The following is a 23,979-nucleotide window of genomic DNA, read 5'->3' as shown; positions in this document are numbered from 1 at the left end:
ATGCCCCAACCGTGAGCTGGATGCTCTCATCCTCGAGTTACAGACGAGAAAATGGAAGTCTGGAGAAGTTAAGACGCTCGCCCACCAGCACTTCAGCCTCGGGCCGAAGGAAGGGACCGGGACCAGACAGATCTTCTTCCGGGAGCCAACCGGAGCAGCAACCACACAAACGTCCATCGGCCCGTGACGGACAGGCAAACGGGGAACACCCACCCGGGCCACGGACCATCACTCAGAAACACGCAGAAATGAACTACTGGGACGTGCACCAGAGCGGCTGCGTCTCCACATAACGACGCCAAGTGGAGAAACCACCCACAAGGGCAGCGGACCATGCGATTCGACCCCATTTGTGTGGGACTGTGGGAAGCGCACGCTGATGTGCAGGACGCAAGCCATTCAGTGCTTGCCTGGGGGTGGGGTGAGAAAAGGTGGGGGGGGGAGGGCTGGAGGGAGTCCCAAAGGTCCCAAGGAGTGTCTGGGGTGACGGCTCAGGTCACTACCTTGCTTGTGGTGATAGTTTCTGGGTGTGCATATATAACGGAATTTATCAAAGTATACACTTTCAGTATGTGAGGATGATCGTATCTCCTACAGAGCTCATTATGTCTGTTTCTAATAGCAGGCCCACGGCCACGCCCACGCCGGCAGCGGGAGAGCCAGGGTCAGAACTTCGGGGCCCTCCGCCCCACACCACGTGACCCCGGTCAGCTCCCGAGGCGGCGGGAGTGCAAGGTGATCTTTTAGTCCCGGGGCCTCTCTCCCCAGGCAGCGTGGCCCTCAGCCCGCAGCCCGGCCCCTAGATTGTGTCCCACTGCTCCCCAGCAGCAGCAGCTCCCTCCTGCACCCAGGCCCCTGGGTCCCTACCTTTCCAGCTGGCCCCCCTTCCCCTGTTCTGCACGGTAGACACAGAAGCGACAGAAGACACGGAAGCTTCCCTAAGCCGTTGCGGATGCTGGTCGTTTGGGACAAGGCGGGAAAGGGGTGGGCGGAGAAGGCTGGCGCAGGGGCGGGGTGTGGGTGTCTGGGTCCTGCTGGATGTGCAGGGGCATGCGGGCGGCGTCCGGGCACTCGCACGTTCCTGCAGGCAGGGCCACGGGACAGCGCTGGCTTGGGAGCGCCAGGGTTCACGCTGCGGGATGAGAACGTCTGGGAACCCCTGTCCTGACCCCGACCTTGTCTCACCCCAGCACAGCCTCAACGTCCACCGCTAACACTCCGGGGATCGGGGGCGGGGGGCGGTGAGTGTTTGCAGCAGGCACAGCGCCCCCACTCAGGCTCTCCGGGTAGGCGGGTACCTCCCCGGCACAGGGCTTGTCACCCTCAGGACGGGACCTTTTGTTTCCCTGCCACCGTCCGCAGTGGAAAACCCTCAAAAGGAGTGAAGATGTGAGACGCTGCTTCCCTTTTATCCCATGTTCTACCCGGCAACATCTGGTCATGGTCGTGCGCTGGAGAAACAGTTATTTTTAAAGCCAAATACCATCTCCTTCGCAACCTAATTACACAGACAGGAGAAGCCCAGACGGTCTGCGTGCGCCGCAGATTAAAGGGCAAGGACGGGCCGACTGGGGCTTTCCGACCGTGTGAGGTAATGGAACGAAACGCACAATGCAAGGCGCACGTAGTAAAACAGGGCGCAGAGAACAAAGGCACAGTTTAGGCTGCGCCGAGGAACAACAGTATGAAACACCTATCATTATACCTGCATGACTCACAGGGAGAGTCACAGGCAGACAATGGGACCGCGACTCCGCTCTGTGCCCACTGCAGCTTCAGTTGTCACGGAATTCTGAGTTCCGCAGGCGGCGTTTGATCAGGGAGGGGCGAGGTGACGGGCAGGGCCACGAGCTGCTAGCGGGAATTTGTGTCCCTGGAGGTGGCTGGAGAGGAAGGAGTCCTGTAATCGATGGGCCAGATAGGCGCTCATTAACAGCAGTTAAGAAGCGGGCTCCTTATCGGCCTTTTCAGGTTTGGGAAGTCACAGCTGCGGGGCTGCAGGGACATAACTCAGTCCGCCTCGAGCCATCCTGTATCGACGTTCCGGTATGCACGGTTTAAGTCTAGATGCTGCCCACACCAGGTGACTCACAGCGCTCCACTCGCCCCCAGGAGGCCACGGACTCAGCCTGCCCCACCCCCGAGCGAGCGCCCAGGTGTTCTCCGGGCGAGCGCCTGGTGGGGCCAGGAGGCGCTGAATCCTCCCGACGTCACTCAGTTCCCGCAATAATCCTGTACTGCGAGAATCAGCCCCACTTTATAGAGAGGAAGAGGGGGTTCGCAGACGGGAACGGAATCGCCTGAGATCTCGTGGCAGCTGAGTACTGCTGGACATCACGTAAAAGCCCAGAGCCATGGACAAAGCATGCAGCTCTTCAAACTCACCTTCCCACCACTCAGTGGTTCCCCAGCCTTGCCACCCATCAGATTCACCTTAGAATCTTCATGAGTAATATGGACACCCACGCCCACGCTTTCTAATTTGACCCAAGTGCAGTGTGACGGGGGCACTGGGAGTCATTGAAACACTAAGTGGTTTGTCTCCTGGCCAGGTTCACCAGTGCTCTCCACGGTGACCACGGCACTCTGGTGGCCAGTGCTGGCGGTGGCCAGTGCTGGCTGTCCCCAGGTGAGTCCATGCACTTTTGTCCCCCATAATGAGGTATAGATAGCAGCAGGGTTTCTCCCTAAACCGAATCATGCCTTTTACTTGAGACTGTAGGTAAAAATATAATCAAACACTCTGTACACCACTAGCATGGGATAGTGGAGAGACAGCTCACGCTTCTAAACTAAATCCAATGCTTTGGAAAGATGTGATAAAAAGGAGTTATTTTTCTTAAAAAAAGATGCTAAAAATAGGTATGAATGAGAAATTAGAGAGTGGAAACAATTTTAAGAATCTAGAAAAAGTCTACACCCAGTTGGCTACACAAATGTATTTTAAGTTCCTGTGTCGGTTAGAAGAACTTTAAAGCAAAACCCAGATTTTAATACAAATGTGGTTTCTGGAAGTCAGAACCTTAACTTAAAAGATCATCTCAGAGAGAAAGTCACGTGCTGTATCAGAAGACTGATGACGAAATGCACATTTGTACGTTGTAAGTTCAAATCACATGCTTATGACATGCATGTATCGTTTCATACGATTTCCCTTTTCTTTACTAATTTTCTCGGTTAACTGACTGTCTTCTACTGTGTTGCAGAAAAGGGCGTCTCTGAACCCCCCATCTGCTCCTAAGACAGGTGATCGGGTGGTCCTTCCCCTTCTGAGACCGAGCTGAGCTGGATGCGAGAGAAACCCACGCGTGTTTCCGAGTACAGCATGCATTCCCTCCGATTCAGCAGAAGGACCGAGCACTGACTCACAAATGGGCCCACGGGGGACAGACAGATGGACACCCTGTCCTTGTAGCCTAATGAGATGGAGGCCAGCCCACCAGTGACTGAAACCCAAGGAGAGAGAAGGCAATGACTCATCATCCCCACCCGGTATGGGATCCAGAGGAGAAAAACGGAGGAGGCAGTTTGCGCGGAAAGTGAGGTGCCGACAGAGCTCTTATTGTTAATGTTACTGTCCCTTCCCTCCTTTCCAGGAGGTGGCCCTGACTTTGGTGGTAGGAGAGATTGAAAACAAAAGTATGAAAACATGGTGGGTGGGTTACAGTATGCGAGGTCCTGAAAGGGGCGATGGGTTGGGACGAGAAGGAAGTCAAGGCGACGGGAGGAAGCGGACCTACAGGACAGGAGGAGGGGGGCCGAGGCACAGGGACCAGGTTCTGAGGCTGAGAGGAGAGCCACTGAGGTGACACACCAGAGGAACTCTTTCTCCTCCATCAACGGGAAGCCGGTTACCTGCTGAGAGCGGTACCGGCGGACGTGAGGCTTGAGAACCACCCTTCTGATGGAGGGGACGGGCAGATCAAGTGGGACTACCTCGGGGGTTCTGGGCTACCTTGACCTTAAAAGTTGTATTACGAAAGTCTAAAAATATAACACTGTCATTTCATTGTGGGCCAAGGGGGAGACGAGAGCCCTGGAGCAAGCCCTCCAGTGCGAGAGCCCTTACTGCCCAGGGCTTGGCTGTGGTGGGCGCTGAGGCCTGGCTACGCCTCCCATAGGAGCCACGTTCTTGGCTAGACCTCGTCCCACGTCCACCACCCACATCGTGGGGTTCAAGAGTCCTACAGACCACACTGCCCTGGACAGGGCATGAGCCGAGTCCCGCCATCCCAAGGCACATAAAGAGCAGATGGTTGTCGACGGGAAGTGATCCGGTCAGACTTGTGCGCAGGCGCTGGTCCATGGTCACAGCCAGCCCACCCACACCCAGCCCGTGGGCTTCCCCGAGAGGCAATACAGTGAATGAATGAATCAGAGATAAGGGCCGTTCTTGACCCTGGACGACAGTCTCACGCAAGCTTCGATAACTCAGCCGAGGGATGCTTTTAAATCCCATCTTCATCAAGGACTGGGAACTTGTGCATCGTGAGCTCATTGCCCCGAGGCCCCTCTAGTCCCATCTTGCTTTGACTCCCAGGGTGGCTCCTGATGGGAAGGACGTAGGGGTCCCTTGGCCCACGCTGGCATTCGCAAGGCATTCCTCAGCCTTGAAAGACGCATCTGAGCAAAGAAGGGAGCCTCCCCGTCGGGTGAAGAATCGGCCCCACTGATGCCCCCAAAACTTTGTAAACTGGGGACGTATTTGACGCTGAACCTACTGCTATCTGCAAAACCACGACACATCAACACAGAATTTTCTTTCCTATCTTGACTGGACACGTTGAATACAGTTTTGTCTGCCTCAGTGTGGCTCTGTGTGTGTACGCGTGAGTGTGTATAAAACACACACGTGTGCATACGTTTCAGGTGCACGCATACACGGGTGTTTAGTTACCGCCCCAGAGGCCTCTCTGCGTCCATCCTCTGCGCTTCTAATGGCCAGTGAACAGCAACACTCTGCTCTCTGCTTCCCCGCAGGGAGGCTAATTAATAAACTTTCCCTTAATTGAGTTCTGGCGGCCAAGTCCACAGGGGTCATTCCTTACCTATAAGTAAACAACATTTCCATTTTAAACAACACTCCAAATCTCCTCATTACGTTCGAAACAGATACGAGTGCACAGAAGTCCAGCCAGCCACGGACTGGGAGGCCACGTGCCTTCTGGCCTGACCCCCTTCCCCCACAGAGCCGGGTGCGGGGGCAGGCAGGCAGCATCTCCAGGACCTGGGGGTGGGGGGCTGCCCCTCCCACCCGCCTGGCCTCCTGCCCTTCTTCCTCCTCCTCCGTAGATACATTAGAAAGCTCCCAAAGAAGTTTTGGAAACGTCATTTATAGGACTTGCCTTTTTCTTTAGCCTCAGTTTATTATTTAAAGGCAATTTGCTTTCGCTGTTTATCAATAGGAAGAAGATGAGTTTTAAGTGAAATGTGTCATAAGCACCCAGGACTGCTTAAGTACCGACATGGGGTGGATTAGCCTGCACGGTTGCGGAAGCCGAGTTTTAAGTTCTTACGGCTGCAGTGATTTCGTGAACTGCTCGCGGTTTTCGGGAGCCCTGCCCATTTTCGGGGTCCGCACGGAGCACGGAACTGCGAAGTGAAAAGTGGAAAATCAGAAGCAGAGCTGTGTTCAGCGCGGTTTGCCGTCTCCTGGGAGGGGGCGGTTCCCTCCCCTCCTGAGTTTTCCACTCAACACCATTTGGAAGCCATTTGGCTCAAGAGTCAGGTCCTTTGTGCGTCTCTCCTTTGCCAAAAGTACAAGAATTCACTGCAGGCTGGGATGATGATGATGATGATGATCATTATTATTATTATTATTGACAGCTTAAAAGAATGAAGCAAACATTTTTCGGACTCCCACACTCACGCAGGGAAAACACAGCCCAGGAAAGAAACAACTCTTGAGGACAGGATTGAAAGCCAGCTCTCAGACGGTTAGGAGAAGTGTGGGTGAAGTTCTGTTCCTCATTACAGAGGTCTGGATCCTCTCACCCCCACCCTAGCCCCTCACTTCCTTCCTTCAGAAGGTTCTTCTCAGGGGAAATGCTGTCCACATTGTGAGTCCTTCCTGGAGAATCAATCTCTCTTGAAAGATTCCCGTTCAAAATACCTTGCTCGGCCCGTCAGCCCCTTCTCACCAGTGCGGGTTGCCAGGGGAGACTGGCCTGCTGGTCTGCGTCTCCAAGCACCCAGGGCGTGCAAGTGAGGGCCAGTGCCAGCGCCAGCGCCCCACTGTCGGTCAGAGCCACGAAGCCCAGCCCCAGGGAATGGGACTCCTCCCGCACTGGGGGTGGGGGTGGGGGTGGGGGCAGGGCCAATCTCGGGGCCCCGTCAAAACCCAACGAGGAAGCGGCACGCAAAATAAGTGAACAGCGAGTACATGCGACCACGTGGAGGATTCTCAGATGTGTTATGCTGAATGAAAGATCCAGACGCACGAGGCCACACACGGACCACAGGATTCCGTTCATACGACATTCCGGATTAAGGCAAAACTACAAGGACAAAACCCACATCGGTGGCTGTCGGGGGCGGAGGAGGGGACCGACTATAGGAGACAAGAGGGAGCTCTATGTGGTGTGGCTTTGTTCTCTGTCCTGACAGTGGTGGATACACAACTGTGCAGATTCCCCAAAGCTCATCTAATGACACATTTCACTGCGTGTAAATTATGCCTCATTAAACTTGAATTAAAGCAACAACTACGGAGCAGCAACCATGGCAGAAGCCTGGGTCAACAGAGGCGTTGAGGGTGTGGGGGAGGGGAAGAACCTGTGCTTGGGGGCCACAGACACCCCCAAGAGCTATCTCCAGGACACTGGCTTTCAAGGCTTCGGGCAACAGGGAGACGGGGGAGAAGTTGGGGAGCCCACTCCCAGATTCCAGCGGGATGTCTTAACTCCAGGCTCCACCTCCAATCGGGTCAGCAGACTGCCTCTGTGTCAGACAGCTTCACGATTTCCAGCCACCAAAGTTAGTCTCCTCACTCAGGGGTTTGTTTGTTTGTTTGTTTGTTTGTTTGTTTGTTTGTTTTTGGCACGGGCTTTCTTGAGACCATTGTTCAGAAAGCACTGGGGGCCAGCTGCCTGTGTTTTAAAAGACCCTACAGAGATGGACGCTGGGAGACAGGTGGAAGCCGCTGCCTGGCCAGCCCAGCCCAGCCTGTGAGGTCGGAGAACACCCGGTGAGGTCCACGGACCACTCTGCCCACAGTCCACGACCCCAGCTGAGACTCCGGGCCCAGGGCTGGCACCCAAGTGCGAGCGCGGACAGACACTGCTCGCCAGTCAGAGCCTAGAGCCTGCACCCGGTCAGTGAGGTCCGACGCAGCCACCAGGGGCCTGTGTGACCCAGAGCCGGGCTCCGGCAGTGCGGCCGTCCTGGGGACTGCGGCTGGCTGATTACAGAGCAACATCACCGATGGCCGTTTCCTGAGCGGGGAAGGCAGCCAGAGTCTGGTTAGTTACTCGAATGTCTGATCTACAGATGACTTAAAAATCACGAGCTGGTTTCTTTTGGGTCCATACGGCAGACTCAAGCTAACGATGAATAACGACATTGCCAGGGTGCTTTGGTGAGAAAAGGCTGGTTTCTGATGATACGCACCTTTAAGGTTTGTGAACCAAAAGAAACCATTAAGCAGCTCTTTGCTTTTTTTCTTTAAATCCTCACTTGAGGACATGCTTATTGATTTTTTAGAGAGGGGAAGGGAGGGGGAAGAGAGGGAGAGAAACATCAGTGTGAGAGAGAAACATCCATCAGCTGCTTCTTGTATGCACCTGGACGAGGGATCGAACCTGCAACCTAGGTATAGGCCCTGACTGGGAATTGAACCCACAACATTTCCGTTTACAAGACGATGCTTCAACTCCCTGAGCCACACTGGCTGGGGCTGTTTTGCTCTTTTTAAACTCTGTTCTCTCGCATTCTCACGGCAGTGACATTCATCAGTGATCTTTCCCAGAGCAAACCCTCTTCCCTTGGACAATTCCAAAGTCAACTGCAGCCCAGACTCAGCAACGATCTTGAGTCACGAGTCAGCGGGACTTGAGACTGGCGAGATCACGCCAGGTGAACAGAAGGTCACGGTCGTCCCGCCCAGGGCCCTCTCCCCCGGACGAGGGCCGGTGAGGAGGGGCGGCGACTTACTTCCCCCTTTCCCGCTCTTCTCCATCCGGTATTGGTAGATGTGCAGCGTGAAGAGCATGTGGGAGTTGCGGTGGTCGTCCTCGTCGCAGTCCTGCTGGCTGCCCCGGCGCGAGGCGATGGCGGCGTCCAGGAAGAAGGCGGCCTTCTCCGCCGTGGGCGCCCGCAGCTCGCTCTGGTTCTGCAGCTGGAAGACACAAGCCCAAGCTGAGGCTGCAGCTTGAGGGGGGTCGCCTGCCCCCCGCCCCCCGTACCCCCACACCGGACTGTCCGTTCAGCATCGTGCAGCTCCCTGCCCCGCCAAGGCGGGGAGTCCTTGTACAACGTGGCCCTATACTCACGCGCCACACTCAGCCTAATTCATTCCTGCCTGAAGATTCGTGTTGAGCACACGATTGGACGACATCCATTTTCCCTCATTTATAATTGAGGCAGAATCTGTAAACAGCCGGTATGACAAAGCGAATGCACGTGTCTGAACGGGAGCAGAGGGCGGCTCGCCGCAGCGCGGGCAGTCTAAGAGAACTCGCAGGACGGGACTGTGCCTGGGTTTCAGAGAGGAGAGGGCTGGACACAGACGGGCCACACCGTGTGATTCTCATCGACAGCATGGGGGTCCCAAGGAAGGGAGAGCGCTTGGTCGGCTTTAGCCCAACTCTCATCTCATTCCCCAGCTATCTAATCAAAGCCGATGACAGACCCCAGTGCCCGGCACAGTGGCGAGAAGTGAGTGTTGAAGACGTAGGAAAACACCCAGGATACGCGGACGCCTCGTCTGTATCACTCAGCAGAGGTCTAGTTTTACCTTTACGACTAAACCCACGTGTGCGGCACACTCTTCAATCGACTGCAGAGAGCACGGTGGGCAAGGCACCCAAACCCTGGGGACCCCCTGGCCGGCACCATGAACCTTAATCAGAGCGCGTTCCGCCACCTGTCCCTTTGTGGGGGCAGAGAAGAAAACTCATTATGTCTGAGATCTTCCCAGAGGAGAGATCTGCGGTGTATGTTTCAGGGTCGGTACAGGCTCCGAACGTTTTCTACTCTGACGTTACCTGTTCCCACGGTTCTGAACTGCGAGAGATGGCATTTGGGATCTGAGACCATGAACATCCTCAGACTTCAAAGGGAGATTCCGTTGTGTTCCTGGTTTTGTACTCAGAATGGCCGAAACATAAAGCAGAGAATTTTTACGATTTTTCAATAAGAAGAGTTAAAGTCAAGAGCATGTTGGTCTCTTCCTCTTTTTTTTTTTTTTTTTTTGCCTTCAGTGAAGCTGCACTTTCACCCACATGGAACCTCATTAGTGGAGAAGTGAGCGGACGTCACCGCACATCCGAGGGTCTGGGCAATTCTTGGGGCGGGAGCCGCGGGTAGGGGGCACTGCTTCCCATCACAGGTGCCATGAGGACACCTGTGAGCCCGTCTCATGCTTCAGAACGGTGGTTCTCCGAGTGTGGTCGCTGGGCCGCCAGCAGCGTCACCACGTGGGAACGTGCTGTGATGCCTGGTGTGCGGCTCTGTCCAAGGACTACTGAACCAGAACTTCTACAGGGATCCCAGCGACTGTGCCTTAACAAGTCCTCCCGGTGACTCTGACGAAGACTGAAGTTTGAGAACCACTGGACTGAGGTTCTCATGACCAGCTAGTTCGTATTCTAACTAGGTGCCCCATCCAAGTGGTATCTGATGCATCTGTTAAAACTGCACAGCCACTTTTAGTCAGACGTGGTACCCGCCCTTTGGGAGTTACCAAGAGCTAACCGGGCAATCACAGCATAGCTGCTACCAGTGTTCTAGTCAACTCAGGAGAGACATCTAAGAGGGCTTCCAGGAAGAAGAGACATCTCGCTGAGGCCTAAAGGATAAGGAGTTAGCCAGATGAAGAACCAGAAGGGAGGAGGAGTATTCCATGCACAAGGAACAGAATGTGCAAAGGCCTAGAGGTAAGGAGCGTGGTTGGTGCCTTACTACAGCTTTGCTACCGAGAGTTTGTTAGAAATAAATGCAAGGTCCAGGGCACGAGCCCAGACCTGCAGAACCAGAATATGCATTTTAACAAGTTCCCCGGTGATTCATACACACACTGAAGTCTGAAGGGCACTGCCATGTTGGGGGACTTACGTGTAATGTAAGAGGAATGTGGCAAGGGGAGGGGAGTGGCCAGAGATGATGCTGGAAAGGTAGACAGGTACACACAGGAAAACCATGGCCTGGAGGGTTCACCATGGCAATGGAAGAAGCTGAGCTGGGTGGGGGATGCGGTCCGGTGTGAGAAGATGGGGGATCGTCGCCGGTGGAAACAATCCCACCTGGGAGCCAGGCAGGTACAAACCGAACCTTCCGTCTAAGAAAGGAGGCGTCGGGTGAAACTAGGAAAGAAAGCCTGCTGGTGGAGATGGGGAGAACCGATTATTGTGGACGTGAAGCAGGCTGTTCTAGGCCATGCCGACCCAGAGAGGCAAACAGTGAGAGAGAGAGAGAAGACTCTGGAAACAGGCGTGACGCCCTGAGAAGGCGCATCGGAGCCTCTCCTGGCGTCCGCAGCTCTAGCAATTATATCACGGTGCTAATGAGAAAGTGGTTATTAGTTTTTCCTGCAGCACTCCTAATCTGGCTGCAAACCGGTGCCAGGAACAGTTTATAGAGCCATAAACAGTCCCGGTAACGGCCGTGGCTATTTGTGCAGAGCAGTAAATATTTCAGTTTGCTGTTAAACAAAAGAAAAAGCGTCCTTTCCTCCCTCCCCCTGAAAGGGGCATAAAGAAAGTAAATTCAATTTCCTCGAACTGCTACAACAATCGTGATTCCTGCTCATTGTCAATTAGATCCAAGGCACAAATATTTAGGTTGGGCGAGCAGATGGCCCCGCAGCTGGCGGCCGTAAAGGTCCAGTCCCCTGTAACGTAAACACCCGTGGGCCTCCTGGTGGGCATGTCAGTCCATCACCGGCTGAGCGCCCCGGCCTCGGAGGTAGGGGGGAGCCGCCTCGGGGCCACCTGAGCCCCCCCAGCCCGAGCAGTCACCTGCGTGCCGCAGATGGGGTCCTCACACAGGTACACGCCGGGGGACTGGCCGTCCTGCAGGCTGCCCGTGGCCACCTCGGACAGCAGGTCCCGCAGGTTCTCCTCTCTGCCCCACACCTCCACGGCCGAGATCCGGACCGAGAAGCGGGCTCCAGTCTTTTCCTTCCGCTCGTTGATGAGCTTGAAGAGCCAGGAGATGGCGCAGGGGATGATGCCGAGGTTCTGCATGGAGTCGTCCTTCCCGATCATGGTGTAGGATTTTCCTGGGGGGCCGCGTGGGGGGGCACGGGAACAAAGAGAAGAGAGAACGGCAGTTTGAGTGTCCACAGGTCGTTCTGCAGTCTCGGGAATAGATGCCAAGGATGCAGGAGGAAGGCATGGCGGTGTGGGGGAAGGGAGGAGAGGGAAGGAAAAGGTGAGCGAAGTAGCCCTTGGCAGTAGCAGGAAGACCTTTCCCAGTCCTCTGGTTAAATGGCTACAATAACGGCTGCAAGAGCCCTGGCAAGTGACTAGATCAGATCACCACGAACCTCCAGGAGGACCCCAAATACCCAAAGCGACCCGTCTCTGCCTAGTTTTTACACAGAGTGGGAAGGTGGGGACCACTCATCACTGTCACCGCCCCACATATTACAGTCATGTACTTAAACACTTTATAACCTTTCTCAAGTTAAATGCTGTGCATATTTTTATAGCAGGAGCCGAGTCCACCGAAATCTGGGTCACTGCTCTGAGCAGAGATGAAGAAGAGAAGGAAGGGGCAGGAGGCCGAGTGGCCGTGGGGTGAAAAGGGCTTTCGGTCCTGGCCCAGCCCTGGCCCCGATGGTCTCTGTTGGCAGCTCAGCCGAGGGACCGTGTCTGGAGCTCCCCCAAACTGCTCACCTGTCCAGCGTGTAAGGGAAGACCTGGTGAGCAGAGCGCCACAGGTCAGGATGGAGGCGCCACTCGGGGTGGGGAGCTGCCTGCCCCCGACCCGGCACCCAGCACGGGGGCATCCGGACAGCTGGGTGTTGGGAAGCAAGGACGGTGAGCAGACCCTCCCCAGACGGGTCCGCTCATGGCCTGGGCTTTGCGTGGAGCTGCTCCTCTGACCTTTAGTTTGGCTCCATTGCCAACCCAAGTCCTCCTGTACGTGGGGTTTTATTTTTATGTATGTATGTATGTATGTATGTATGTATGTATGTATGTATGTATTTATTGAGTGGGGGCAGCTCTCTGCTTCCCAACAGCCCCTGTTCAGGAAATGTACATTATCCTGCTGGTTTTCTGGGCGTGACCCTGACCTGGATCAGATGGGAACAACCCTGCCATATGCCTCTGTTCATCTTTTGAGCTTGAAGCCCTTCCCAGACGACTGGGTTTCCACTACGAATGGGAATCTACATTTCAAAAGCAGAAATGATCCCCTGTGGTTGTTTGGTTCGGCACCTAAGGGAGACGGCCTTCCTTCCACCCGAGCACTCGGGGCCTCACAGAAGAATGGAGATGGGGGCCAGGAACCCGGCGCGCAAGGACGGAAAAGCACGGCTCTCACTGACCCAGCTTGGCGTGGCCGAAACAGAACACGCAGCCGTCGGCCCCGTTGACCACGGACTGGATCACCTCCGCCACGGTCCCGGCGCACACCTCGGCCTGGCAGACACAAGGGGAGACACGGGTGAGTAACGGAACAGAACGGCGAGCCCGCTTTCCCCGGGGCGTGGCCCTGTGTATTCCCAGGTGGGTCAGCCCCTAACTGAGTTCTCGGACGCTCAGTCCCCTCTGGCGCCGCCCGCCCTCTGCCAGCGCGAGCTTTTCACACAGTAACTGCAAACCTCCCTTCTGCTAATTTCCGGGCCCTTTCCGCTGCTGTCTGCAGACCAGGCAGGGCCTGGGCCGGGTGGGAACACAGGGCGTTTTCAGGGACCCTGTCCCCTCCCCTGCTGCCGTTCCGGCCTCCGGACGAGGCATTTAGACTTTCCATGTGCTCTCGGCCAGCTAGATCCTTCCTTTACACACACACACACACACACACACACACACCCCTCACAAAATAGGCCAGCCTTATTAGAGGGAAAATGGCAGGGACCTGCCATTTCAGCACGGCGACCTGGAGAGACATTGTCATTCTAATCTAAGCAGGAGATTTGTGGTGTCTGTCTGCTTTCTCCCCCATCTCCTTCCTTTCTCAGTCTACATCTTCCTCTCTCCGAAACCAGCCTTTTCTTTCTCTCTCCACAGACATTACGTTCAACACGTACAGATCCTTGACGAACGGAACTCGGGCCCGCTCCTGCGGATTTGCTGTGTTTCCCCATGAACGCCCGGCCGCCCAGCGCTCCGTCAGTGATGGGGACTCAGTCAATTCTGTGGGCGGAGGCGGAGCTCTGGGAACTCTCTCTCCAGCGAGCCCCCGGGGGCTTCCGCAGCAGCAGGGGCACAGAATGACTCGCTTGTGCTCTTGCCTAGGGTTCTGTCTGGGCGCCGGAGTCAGATCTCCTGCAAACATCCAGAGGCCATGCGGGCCTCTGCAGTCCTCGGAGCGAGGGGCCCCTGGGCGGGCAGCTGAGCGCCGCAGGCCCGGCCGTGAATGCAGTTACTCAGCGCCAGGCGGCCGTGGCACAAGGAACCTAAGTGCTCGGAAACCAACGTTCTCTCCCGGGCCGGCATGGAGAAACCACACTCCTCCCCACTGTGGGTGGTTCCGGTGGTGGTCGCCTCAGCAGCTCTGCCGGGGGCACCTCCTGGGCGAAGGGGACAGCAGGACAGGGCTGCCGTGGGGTGGGGACCACAGGATCGATCGTACACCCAGGATCCAGGCCACGCAAGCCTGGCTCGGAAACCCCCCAAAACAGAGGCTGTAGAATCTTAAAGGAATCTGCCAGAGGCTGAAAGCACTCTGCCTCTATTGGACACAAAGGGAGATGGATCGGGGTGAGGAGGCTGAGAGCCCACCCTGATCTGTCCACAAACTGTCTTAGACTCGAGGTCAGTGGGGAGACTGTCGGTTGTGTATGAACCGAAGTGCCTTCACCGAGTCACCGGGGCCAAGGCCGGGCAGAGGAGACGCGGGGGTGGGGGGGGGGGCGGGCGGGGGAGGCGTGCACGGCACAGGGCTGGCCTCCCCCGGCTGAGTCCCTGCCCCGCATGCACTGAGGAGGGGTGTGGGGAGTGAGCTGCGCCTCTGGTGTGTGTTAGGAGGTGACGACAGCCCCTGGAGACTGCGTGCTGCTTCTCCATGGCCCAGAGAGGCAGGCAGCCTTCCTGAGAGCAGACCCCATGGCCAAGTCCAAGTCCACAGGAAGCCTCCGCTGCCCCACAGGTCTGAATTCTGCTCCCCCCCCCATCCCTCCTGCTAATGACTGAGTCTGTGCCCTCCCACATTCTCAGACTGCAGCCTGGTGTGGTGGTAGCAGGGGGTGGGCGCTGAGGGAGGCGACAAGGTCACGGGGTGGAGCCCTCGGGAGTGGGGTTATAAAAGAAGCCCAGAGAGCCCTCTGGTCCCTTCCACCACATGAGGACACAGCGAGAAGGCGCTGCTTAGGGGCTCTCCCCAGACACCAGATCTGCCAGCACCTTGATCTCGGCCTTCCGGCCTCCAGAACCTCGAGAAACAAATTTCTGTTGCTTATAAGCCATCCAGTCTGTGCTATTTTGTTATGGCAGCTGGAACGGACTATGTCCCCTTTCCAAAGCCAGACCCAGCAGCAGTCTGCCCCCGCAGTGGGCAGGGGAGGACGGCCAAGGCCACTCAAGGGTGTAAAGATGGCTCCTGAGGGCAGAGAAAGCAACACTCTGAACTGTCCGGGCTCCACGAAGCCCACGAAGGTGGCCAGCGGCAAGGACCTGGGGGCACAGGCCACCCTGTACGCCGTCTGGCCCCTCTGCTTTGGAGGCTGGAAGGTGCTCACCCCATGAAGGCCAAGGCTGGCCACAGCCGCAGCGTGATGTCAGCCTTAAAATGATGATCTAATAGTAAAAGTAGCTCCCATTTATTGAGTACTGACTATGCTCTCAGTACCTCATGGGTCTCAATTCAGGGACTCACTACGGCCTTAAGGAGGTACATTTGGGTTCTGTCTTCATCCTACAGACAACACTGAGGTCCGGAGACATTCAGAGCAAGTGTGACTTGTGCAAGGACACACTCCAAAGACAGACACACTGCTAGGGAAGTGAGCAAAATGACAGGTGGCCAAAGATGCACCACCATACAGAGCAGAACACAGAGAAGAATCTAGAAAAGATGTCTGCTCAGGAAAGGGATTGTGAATGAGAGACTGAAGCGGTGAGACTCAGTTTCCCTGTCTGTCATGGGGAAGGAGCCACGCCTCCCTCCCCCGCGCCCTCGGAGTCCAGGAAGGACGAATGGGCTGATGCAAAGGGAACTTCCTAGAAACTGGAGATGTTCTTGAAATGCAGTTTATTAAACACTTGGAAATTTCAGCAAACACAAAGCATTCTAAAGCGAGTGCGTCTGTCAGACGAGCTCTACCACTGAGTCTGAAATGTAAATAAAGACTCGCAATAAAAGAGGCTCCTTTTTTCTGGAATCAATTAGAAAGGCATTCATAGTCCACGCTGAATTTAGGGTTTGCTTTGGGATGCTGACAACCGAGGGAGATTTGCTTCTGAAAAGTTTTAACTGCATGATTTGAATTATTTGTAGGCCATTTATTAGACCCCAAAGTGAGGCTTAGCTTAGTGAGTCCATGGGGTGGTCCCAAACACGGAAAATGAAATGAAGAGGGAAACCACTGAACTCATTCATAAAGCGCTTTGTCTTCCCACGGTGAGCTCGCTGGGGAAACCACGGACCCGGCTGGTTAATGCATGCAGCCTACAGCACGTGCTCTCTGCCAACAGTACCATCCAGGTGTCTGCGTGAACACCGTGTCTTTCTACACTGAGGTGCAACATGGGAGAAACTGACAGGAGCCGCAATGGTCGTCGTGATGCTCCAGGTTCTGCTAGAGGCTGTTAGTCCCCCTACTGTGCACTGTTCTGCATAAATCTTGGAAAGTGCCGGAAATTTATCAGGAAAGTACAAGTGTCTGATGCCAAAATGCGGGCAAAGTAGGCTACTGCCTACCTATAGCCTGGGTAATAGATGTCTACAAGAAGATTCACCTGCACCAATTCATTGCACATGAATTGCCCCCGAAGGTGCAGCTGAATCTTCTACCAGACATCTGTTCCTACTGGGATTGGCTCCAGGGGCTTTGGTCTAGGAATCTCGGCACCCTGAGCTCCCGAGATTATACTCATAGCAGGTAAACAACAATGGCCACGGTTGGCCATTGCACCCTTCTCTGGGTGCATGCCCCTTGCAACATGACTTTGCAGCACCTTAATCAAGAGGTGGAGTCTCTTCCCAGCCCTCAAGCCTAAGCCAATGGAACACGGCAGAAGGGGTGCTGTTTCCATTCTGAACCTCAGCCTCAAGAGGCCTACCTGCCTGGATCATGCCATTGTCATAGAGTAAGTCCAAGACAGCCTCCTGGTTGATGAGAGACAATGTGGAGAGAGACCAGGTGACCTGGCCAAGGCCATTCCAGAGCACCCTAAGGCTGGCCAGCCCCCAAACACGTGACAGCAGCCAGCCAAGGTCAGCAGAGCTGACCACAGACGTAGAAATGAGCCGAGCTGGGAGCAGAGGAAGGCTCGGCTGACCCACAGGCTCAGGTGCAATAATAAACGCTCGTTGGTCCAAGCCACTGAACTTTAGGGCGGGTTGTGATGCAGCAGACACTGGCCGATACAGCAGCTGTCCCTAGCCTCTCCCCTGCCCTGCCCTCCACCGTTCCGGGCCACAGGACTGCATGTCAGCCGCTGTCTCCCTGCCTGGAGCTCCAGCTCCTCACGGGAACTCTAGACTTGCCTTCTCTAGGGTTCTAGGGTCCTGACTAATTCTAATCCAGCTCCCAGAAACACTCGTCCCCTGACACACCCACACCCAGACGTGGGGGCGGGGGCAGGGTCCCAGGACCAGTTGCCTGCACCTCAGTACAGTGGTCCCTGAAACTTCCTGCTGTCTTCTTGCTTCTGGATGCCCCCAGTGACTGGCTCGTGCCTCCTTGTCCCCAAGGACACAGTTTGTTGATATCCTGGCACAACGGTCCTGCCCATGGTACGACAGCAGTTATTCAATGGAGCTCGAAGTGGCTGCTACGCGTTGCTGTGCCGGGGGTAACTGGCCCCTCAGAGAGCCCACAGGTCCTAGTGACTGAGTGCAGGCTCCATGAGACGAATCAACCTGCCTGGCCCCAAGGGGGTGACACCCACCTGAGAAGCATCCTGTGGGAAGACCGCGTCGAAGGCGAACATCTTCGGAGGAACCTGGTTGCCTCTCTTCTGGAAGGCATTCTGACCTCCACACGCCAGGGGGTCATACAGGGTGATCTGCTTCTTCCGTGGGTCCACCTTTAAGAAAGAGCTGGACTCCGAGGTGTCACGGGCCAACGTGGAACAGATGCGAAGCATGACTTTCACCTGTTAAGAAACAGGAACCAGGACAGACGTGGATTAAGTTGGATGCTGAATGAAGGGGCACCCCAGTGTACACTCTGGACTCATAAGTATTCATGGCACAGCATGGAACTTTCCCGTGATAAATTACGATGATGTGCCTAATGAATTAGCAACGTGAGCCTCCGTGGCCTGTGGGAAAATGGATTTACTTATAATTACCAGGTAGACTATTTTGATGTGTCCACTACTTTATTATTGAAATGGCATGTCCTTGCCTTCCTGTTAATGTAGATTGGAAACCCACTGTACCCTGGTGGCCCAATTACAGAGATGAAAAGTAACCTGGGTCGCCACGTGTTTGGGGCTGGCGTGGTCCCCTGGAAGCTCCAAGATCAATAAACCATGGACATAAAAGTTCGCTCCCATAATTTACTTCCTGCCTCTGCCCATCAGGGCTCTTGGAGGGAAAAAAAAATCCACGTTTATTAGTGTCATCATTAAAGACCCGTACGGTGGCCTGCTTTTAATGGCCGGCATTTGAAATGTGTTCCAAGGGGCGACGGCGATCAAAGATTTGTTTGATTCGTGTTCCTCGGGACCCCATTAAGTGAGTGCCTGGGAGTTGACTTTTCAGGGCATGAAAGCACATCTCAGCGGCATACGAGAGGCAGTGCCCTTTGACCCACCCCCTGAGTAGTTGAACGTGGACATTTTAGGCGCCCTTGACCCACTCGGCTCCACCCCCAAGACCGAACTCGAACTTGCGGAAGTGAAGCTGAAGCCACACAGCTCTGGAGCCTCAAGTCCCAGGAAAAAGGACAGCAGTTCCTGCCTTGCCAGCCCCTCGTTACCACATTGCTGGTGCAGTCTGACTGTGTTGAGTGCCTACTATGTGCCAGGCACTGGGCATTGGGGATGCAAAGATCTGGGGTTCATAAGCTAGCAGGGCAGACAGACAGACATAGGTAATGTTTGTAACGGGATGGAGCAAATTCTGAAGCTCTGTACAGGGTTGTTTTTAAATTCCTCTCTGTGTCTTGCCCTCTTTATCCAACCCATGGCCAGGTCTGATATAATCTCAGTGATGCAGCTTTAGGGAGGAGCCTGGAAGTCTGTGAATCAAATATTTCAGACACACAGACGCACTCAGAAAAGAACCTACGGAATCTATTGCGCATCGCAGAGTGCGGGCATCCTCCCGCCCACCCAGCCCTGCCTACCGAGGCGTGGGAACTGATTCGTAGTGCATAAAGCTGAAATGTAAAGAATCCATAGGGTGTTGGGCCCAGCTGTTCTCGTCACCGAAGAACAGGACTCGTGTGTGGGTCCAGAGGCCAGGGTCATGGTGGACGGGGCACAATGCTGGGATGAGGCCCACCTCCCAGGGGGCAAGTCTAGGTTCTCCCACAGTGAGGTCACATGACGATCCCCGCTGTCCCCTGAGGGTCTGTGGTGAGCTAGGGCCGTGCCGCTGTCCACGGCATCGCATTTACCCCTCCCCGAGCCAGGGTGAGGGCACACTTGCCCAGACTTTACGGACGAGAAAACGCACGTTACAGAGCTTGTCCCAAATCACTGAACCTGTGGATGCTGAGGCTGGGCTCTTTCCCTCCCGCTGGCTGACCCCAAAGCCCACTCTTCCCCATATGCCAACTGCCCCTCCCCCACACAGCCAGACTTCTCGGAGGGGGGCTCAGGTTCCCCACCTGTGCCGTAGGAGTCACAAGGCCTCTCTCTCTTGGGTCTGTTGTAGGAATGAAAGGAGTTGGCCTGTGAAGTACTGGGCACAGGCGGGCGCTGCATCCCAGATGGGTGTTCCCCTTCCTCCTCTTCCTCTTCCTTCCCTTCCTCCTCCTCCCTGTACTTGTTCCCTCCGAATCACAATGTCCTGGCACTTCCCAACCACGGTGTTACCGGTGAGCTTTTGGAACCCCTTGTCCTGGACTCGGTGCCACGGATCACAGCAGGGTGGGCTTGCTGCAGGCCGGGCTGGGCCTTGGTACCGGGCCTCATGAGGCTCCTACTAATGCAGCAGCATCACGTCCCACGGTCAGCCTGGACGTGATGGCAACCCCCCTCCCCCCACCGTCTGTCTACATCCGCTCTGGCAATTTTCTCGTTCACTGCCAGTGTCCCCAATCTTATGTCAGTCCCCTTCGTTTCTATCGATTGGTCCCATTTACACAGCAGGCATGCTAAGAGCTCGTCTTCAAATGGCAACTTTGGGGAGGGGTCTGGGGCCCCCGGGCCCTCGGTAAGCAAGGCCCCCGCGCAGCCCAGCCTCTGAACGGCACACGTCAAGGCTGATGCCATGCCAGGCAGAACTGATGGAGTCACATGGCCCACCGCTTTTCCATTTCACAATTTCACATGCAATTTCGGGGTAACTAGAGGTGCTGAATGTAAAATATGAGCCAAGCCACGCATGGGCCTACGAGGAAAAGCAGGAGAGAAGGGGCTGAATTAGTGAATCATTTGTCAGAGAGGAATTCTCCTGCATCTTAATGAAGTTCCAAGCGTGCACTTCAGTTCCTGCAGACAGGCTGAGGATTCCAGCCGCTGGCTGGCCAAGGACATCCACGCTGCTTTAAAAGCTCACTGAACTCTGGGCTGCGGGAAAGGCTGCCCACCATTCTTTCCCTTGCAATTCACGAAAAATACATGGATATTTTTCCTTCTAAAAGGAAGGAAGCTGGGTTTTTCTGCTTTACCTCCTTTGTGCTATTACTCTTGTAGTCTAGCCCTCCCCTTCCTGTCTAATCCTCGGTAATTTGAGTGCTCAAGAGATACCACTCGGGGTCAAGAAAAGCCCTGGACTCCTTGCCAGAAGTTCTTGCTTTTGTTGCAAACCCTGGCAGGCTCCTGGCAACACCTACTTCCACCCCCTCCTGTCCCTGCAGCTCGGGCGCGACTGTCCTGCAGTCTTAACAGGCACAGCCTCTCCCCAGCCCCCGGAGTAAAGGAGGCATTCAGCAGTCACTGCCCATGGCGGAACTGGGGGACTGGGACCTTGACAGCTAAAGGCACAGTGTGTGTGGGGGGGACGGGGGTGGGTAGGGAGGGCCTGACACCCCGATTCATTGCCTCCAGCAAAGATCTCACTGGATGAGGCCTCCCTTTGCCTCATCCAACCTAATTAGTCAGCGGATGGTGAGAGACAGCCCTTGCTCTGGGCAGCAGCTGTCCTGGCGTCCTGCTTGCTCATCACCTGCGCACGTCCTCCTGCAGGGCATGGTGGGATTGGTGAGACGCTCACCGAGAGGGAGACAGCGCGGGGCCCATACGCACACCCCGTGCAGGTAAAGGCAAAGCCGACGGCCACACAGCCGCGGGGCCCCACAGGCACTGATCACGCAGACAGACGCCCCTGCCTGTCCCTCGCTGCAGAGTGCGGGCACACGGTGTAGACCGAGGGCGGCTCTCTGCTGCCAGTCTCTCTCCCAGGCTGTCGGGGGAGGCTGACTGTGGAGCTCAGGGGCTCGGGGTAAACCGGACCATTCAAAGGATCCCTCGCCAGTGGGAGACAGACTGCGGATGACGGTGCGGTGGTGGCAGAAGGAGGGCACCTCGGAATCCTTGTGGTGCGTGAGTTTGTTTAAAGTCCCTCGTGGGCCCCGCAGTGAAGGCCCTCACAGACGTGCGTGGAACAGTGACTGGCCCCGGCCGGAGTCTCGACCGCAGTACACGCGCAGGGACAGCGTGTCTGCCACGAAGGCGGCCACGTAAACTAACCTCCAGCATCCTTCTATGCCTTTGCATTTCCATGGTGTGATTCTCTTTACACCGATGTTCAAGTTCACGGATATTTTTAATAAGCTTAGTAGAAACTGGTCCAGGTGGCCTCAGGTCACCTGACCAGAAAGACCATTTGGCATCCCTTTTTGCCTCAATCCTGGCAGTGTCAGAATTGTCTTTAAACATTCACATCTGTTCTTAAGTTTCTGCAGCGCGGCTGGAAATTGTTCTCCAAGGCAAGTCAGGAGGAAAAGAGACGGTTCACCCAGTCCCACCCGCAGGAAGAAGGGAGGAAAAAGCAGAAAAAGCGGGACTGTCAGCGGACTTCCAGCACCCCAGGAGTCACCTGCGGAGACAGAGCAGCCGAGCTGCAGAGCCGTTAGCTGCTGACACCGCTCCTCCAGGGACCTGGGTCCCTTCTACCGAGGCCGGGGGTCCTCCTGCTGAGTGGGAGCCACAGGAACCCTGACCACCCTGGCGCTCTCAGGAGACCTTCTCTGCCTTAGACGGGAGAGCCAAGGTGTGGGCCAAAGACCGAGCGGACACCCCGGGCCCTGCGTGATGACAGCCAAGGGCAAATGTAGAAGAGGCACCAGGCTGTCCTCAGTGCTACCCCTCGGAGGAGGGGTAACAAAAGGGTCTGTTGTGTCTAACGACTCTACCTCCTTTCTTACAGGCTCTGGGTACAGGGGTCCCTGCAGCGGGCGAGGAGCTGGGAGACTGGGCTCTAATCCAAACGTCACCACCATTGAGTGGCTGTGCGACCTAAGGCGTGGGCCTTGGTTTTCTTACCCCTAAAATGGGACAGTGGCGCCACCTCCCTTGAAGGACAGTGGTGAAGAAACAAGCAGACACAAAGCAACATATACAAACGTAAAAGACTGTTCTAGAGAAGAAGGAAGGGGGGGGAGGAATTCATAGCCCTTTCTAGATCAAATTAATGACATCCGAAGCCTTTCTCCTAAGCTTAATTCTAAAAACTTAAAGCAAAAAAATTCTTTAATAAACATGCACATCCTTGGCAACCAGAGAGAGAACAAATTATTCCCCCTTTCCCTTCCCCCGCAAATGAAGTAAGACGGTGTGGTTTGCTTACATACTTGTCGAGGTGAGTGATCCATGTACAATTTGGTCGGAGCATCTAAAAGCTAAGTGTGGAATTTCCCTTATTTTATTCCTTTCTTCTCCGTCTTATCAGTGTGATGAGCGGGCTCCCACTGCCTACTTACGGTCCATTAGTCACTTCAGGGAAATCCTCCAGCCGCTCAAAATAAGATGAGCGGGGGGACAGGGCCTTGAAACGGCGTACACGCCTCAATCTGCTCCCTTCTGCACACGCGTGCCTTCCCGATCTACCAGGAAATTAGCGACCCTCCCGTCCTCCTGGGCTCGGGGCGCTCTGACAGAGCTATTGTGAAGGATTTTGATGAAGTGCCAATTTCTGAAACACCCTGCAAGGGACGCAGGGTGTAATTTCCCAGCCATTATTTAAATAGTACTTTTCTCTTTATAATATCATGTGAGTTCCTCGGCGAACCCACCACGGGCCCACTGAGCCCCATAAATAAGACTTTCCCTTCCCCTTTAATTTACCCAGCGCGTCCACTTAACGTGATGGGGGAGAGAGGCAAAGATGTTCCGGGAGGAAACAAAATTGGGTTTTATAAAAGGAGGAGGTTTCAACACTTTTCTAACACAGTTTCTAGAGATGATCTGAAATTACTTTTCCTGAAGGAAGATCTTGTTGGTTTCAAGGGGCAAAATCGTTCCAGATGTTGTTGTTTTTTGTTTTTTTTTAGGAGACCACAAGAATTATCTGCCAAATAGTAATACCCTTGGAGGTCTCCAGTCACTCCAGGACAAGGGAGTGCGGGGAGGGGGGACCAAACCGGTTGCTCTCCCAAACTCACAGAGGGAGCTTTTAACCCCATTCTGCAATGTCTGTGCTCCGTGGAAACACAGTTACTGTTAAGAATCACGGATCCGCATCTGAAGGGACGCCAGAGATTCTAGGCACAGTTTAGTCATTAGTTACAGAGCAAAGCAAAATCGGATTAAGTGTCTTTGCATAAAACAGTAACAATCCCACACGACCTAGTTAAAGATTACAGGGCTAGGTCCGCCTGGAGGACGTCCGGAGTGTCGGACCCCGTGCCGAGTTTCAGGTGGGGTGTACAGAGCACTCTGGGCCTATTCTGGGGCAGGGTGTCTGCTCTGGACAAAATCAGTGACTCAGTCACTCAATCAGCCCTCCACACCACCACCACCCCTTCTTTAAACAGTTTGCAGATTCTGTGTTTACTAAGGACTGCCTTATTTCCATTTGGCTCCCAAGAGCTTTGCTAAGGAAATATCATTACTATGATTATCACCTCCACCCCCAACTTGAAGTCTCAGGAGACTGAGGTTCGGGTGCTTCAGTGACTTGTCCAAAACCTTGCAAAAGTGAAGGGAAGGTGGCCTGTCACCTGCTCTCTCTGCAGAGAGTGGCCTGGGTCAGAGCCAGAGGTACGCTGTTCCCGGCCAAACCAGCAGGGCCAGAACCTCTCTGCCTGGGCCTGACCACAGGACAACCACCTTTGAGGAGCCTGGTGGGGGCTGTCCCAGCGCTGGGGGAAGC

The 23,979-nt window shown here is 55.0% G+C and overlaps 1 protein-coding gene across 1 annotated transcript in view; it reads right to left on the bottom strand.

The window, feature by feature from the left end:
• KIF26B (kinesin family member 26B) overlaps positions 1–23,979 on the bottom strand; it is a 373,660-nt gene that overhangs the window by 50,984 nt on the left and 298,697 nt on the right. Inside the window, exons 6-9 of the mRNA XM_045860137.1 lie at positions 17,439–17,645; positions 12,713–12,806; positions 11,175–11,437; positions 8,152–8,335 (exon numbers count right to left, since the gene is read on the bottom strand). Coding sequence (XP_045716093.1) covers positions 8,152–8,335; positions 11,175–11,437; positions 12,713–12,806; positions 17,439–17,645 — 748 coding nt within the window. The remainder of the gene's footprint in view (positions 1–8,151; positions 8,336–11,174; positions 11,438–12,712; positions 12,807–17,438; positions 17,646–23,979) is intronic.

The sequence above is a fragment of the Phyllostomus hastatus genome, unplaced genomic scaffold (genome assembly GCF_019186645.2).
Source record: "Phyllostomus hastatus isolate PE091 unplaced genomic scaffold, TTU_PhHast_1.1 phas_contig_148, whole genome shotgun sequence".
NCBI classification, from domain to species: Eukaryota; Metazoa; Chordata; class Mammalia; order Chiroptera; family Phyllostomidae; genus Phyllostomus; species Phyllostomus hastatus.
This window is presented reverse-complemented; position numbering and strand designations above follow the sequence as displayed.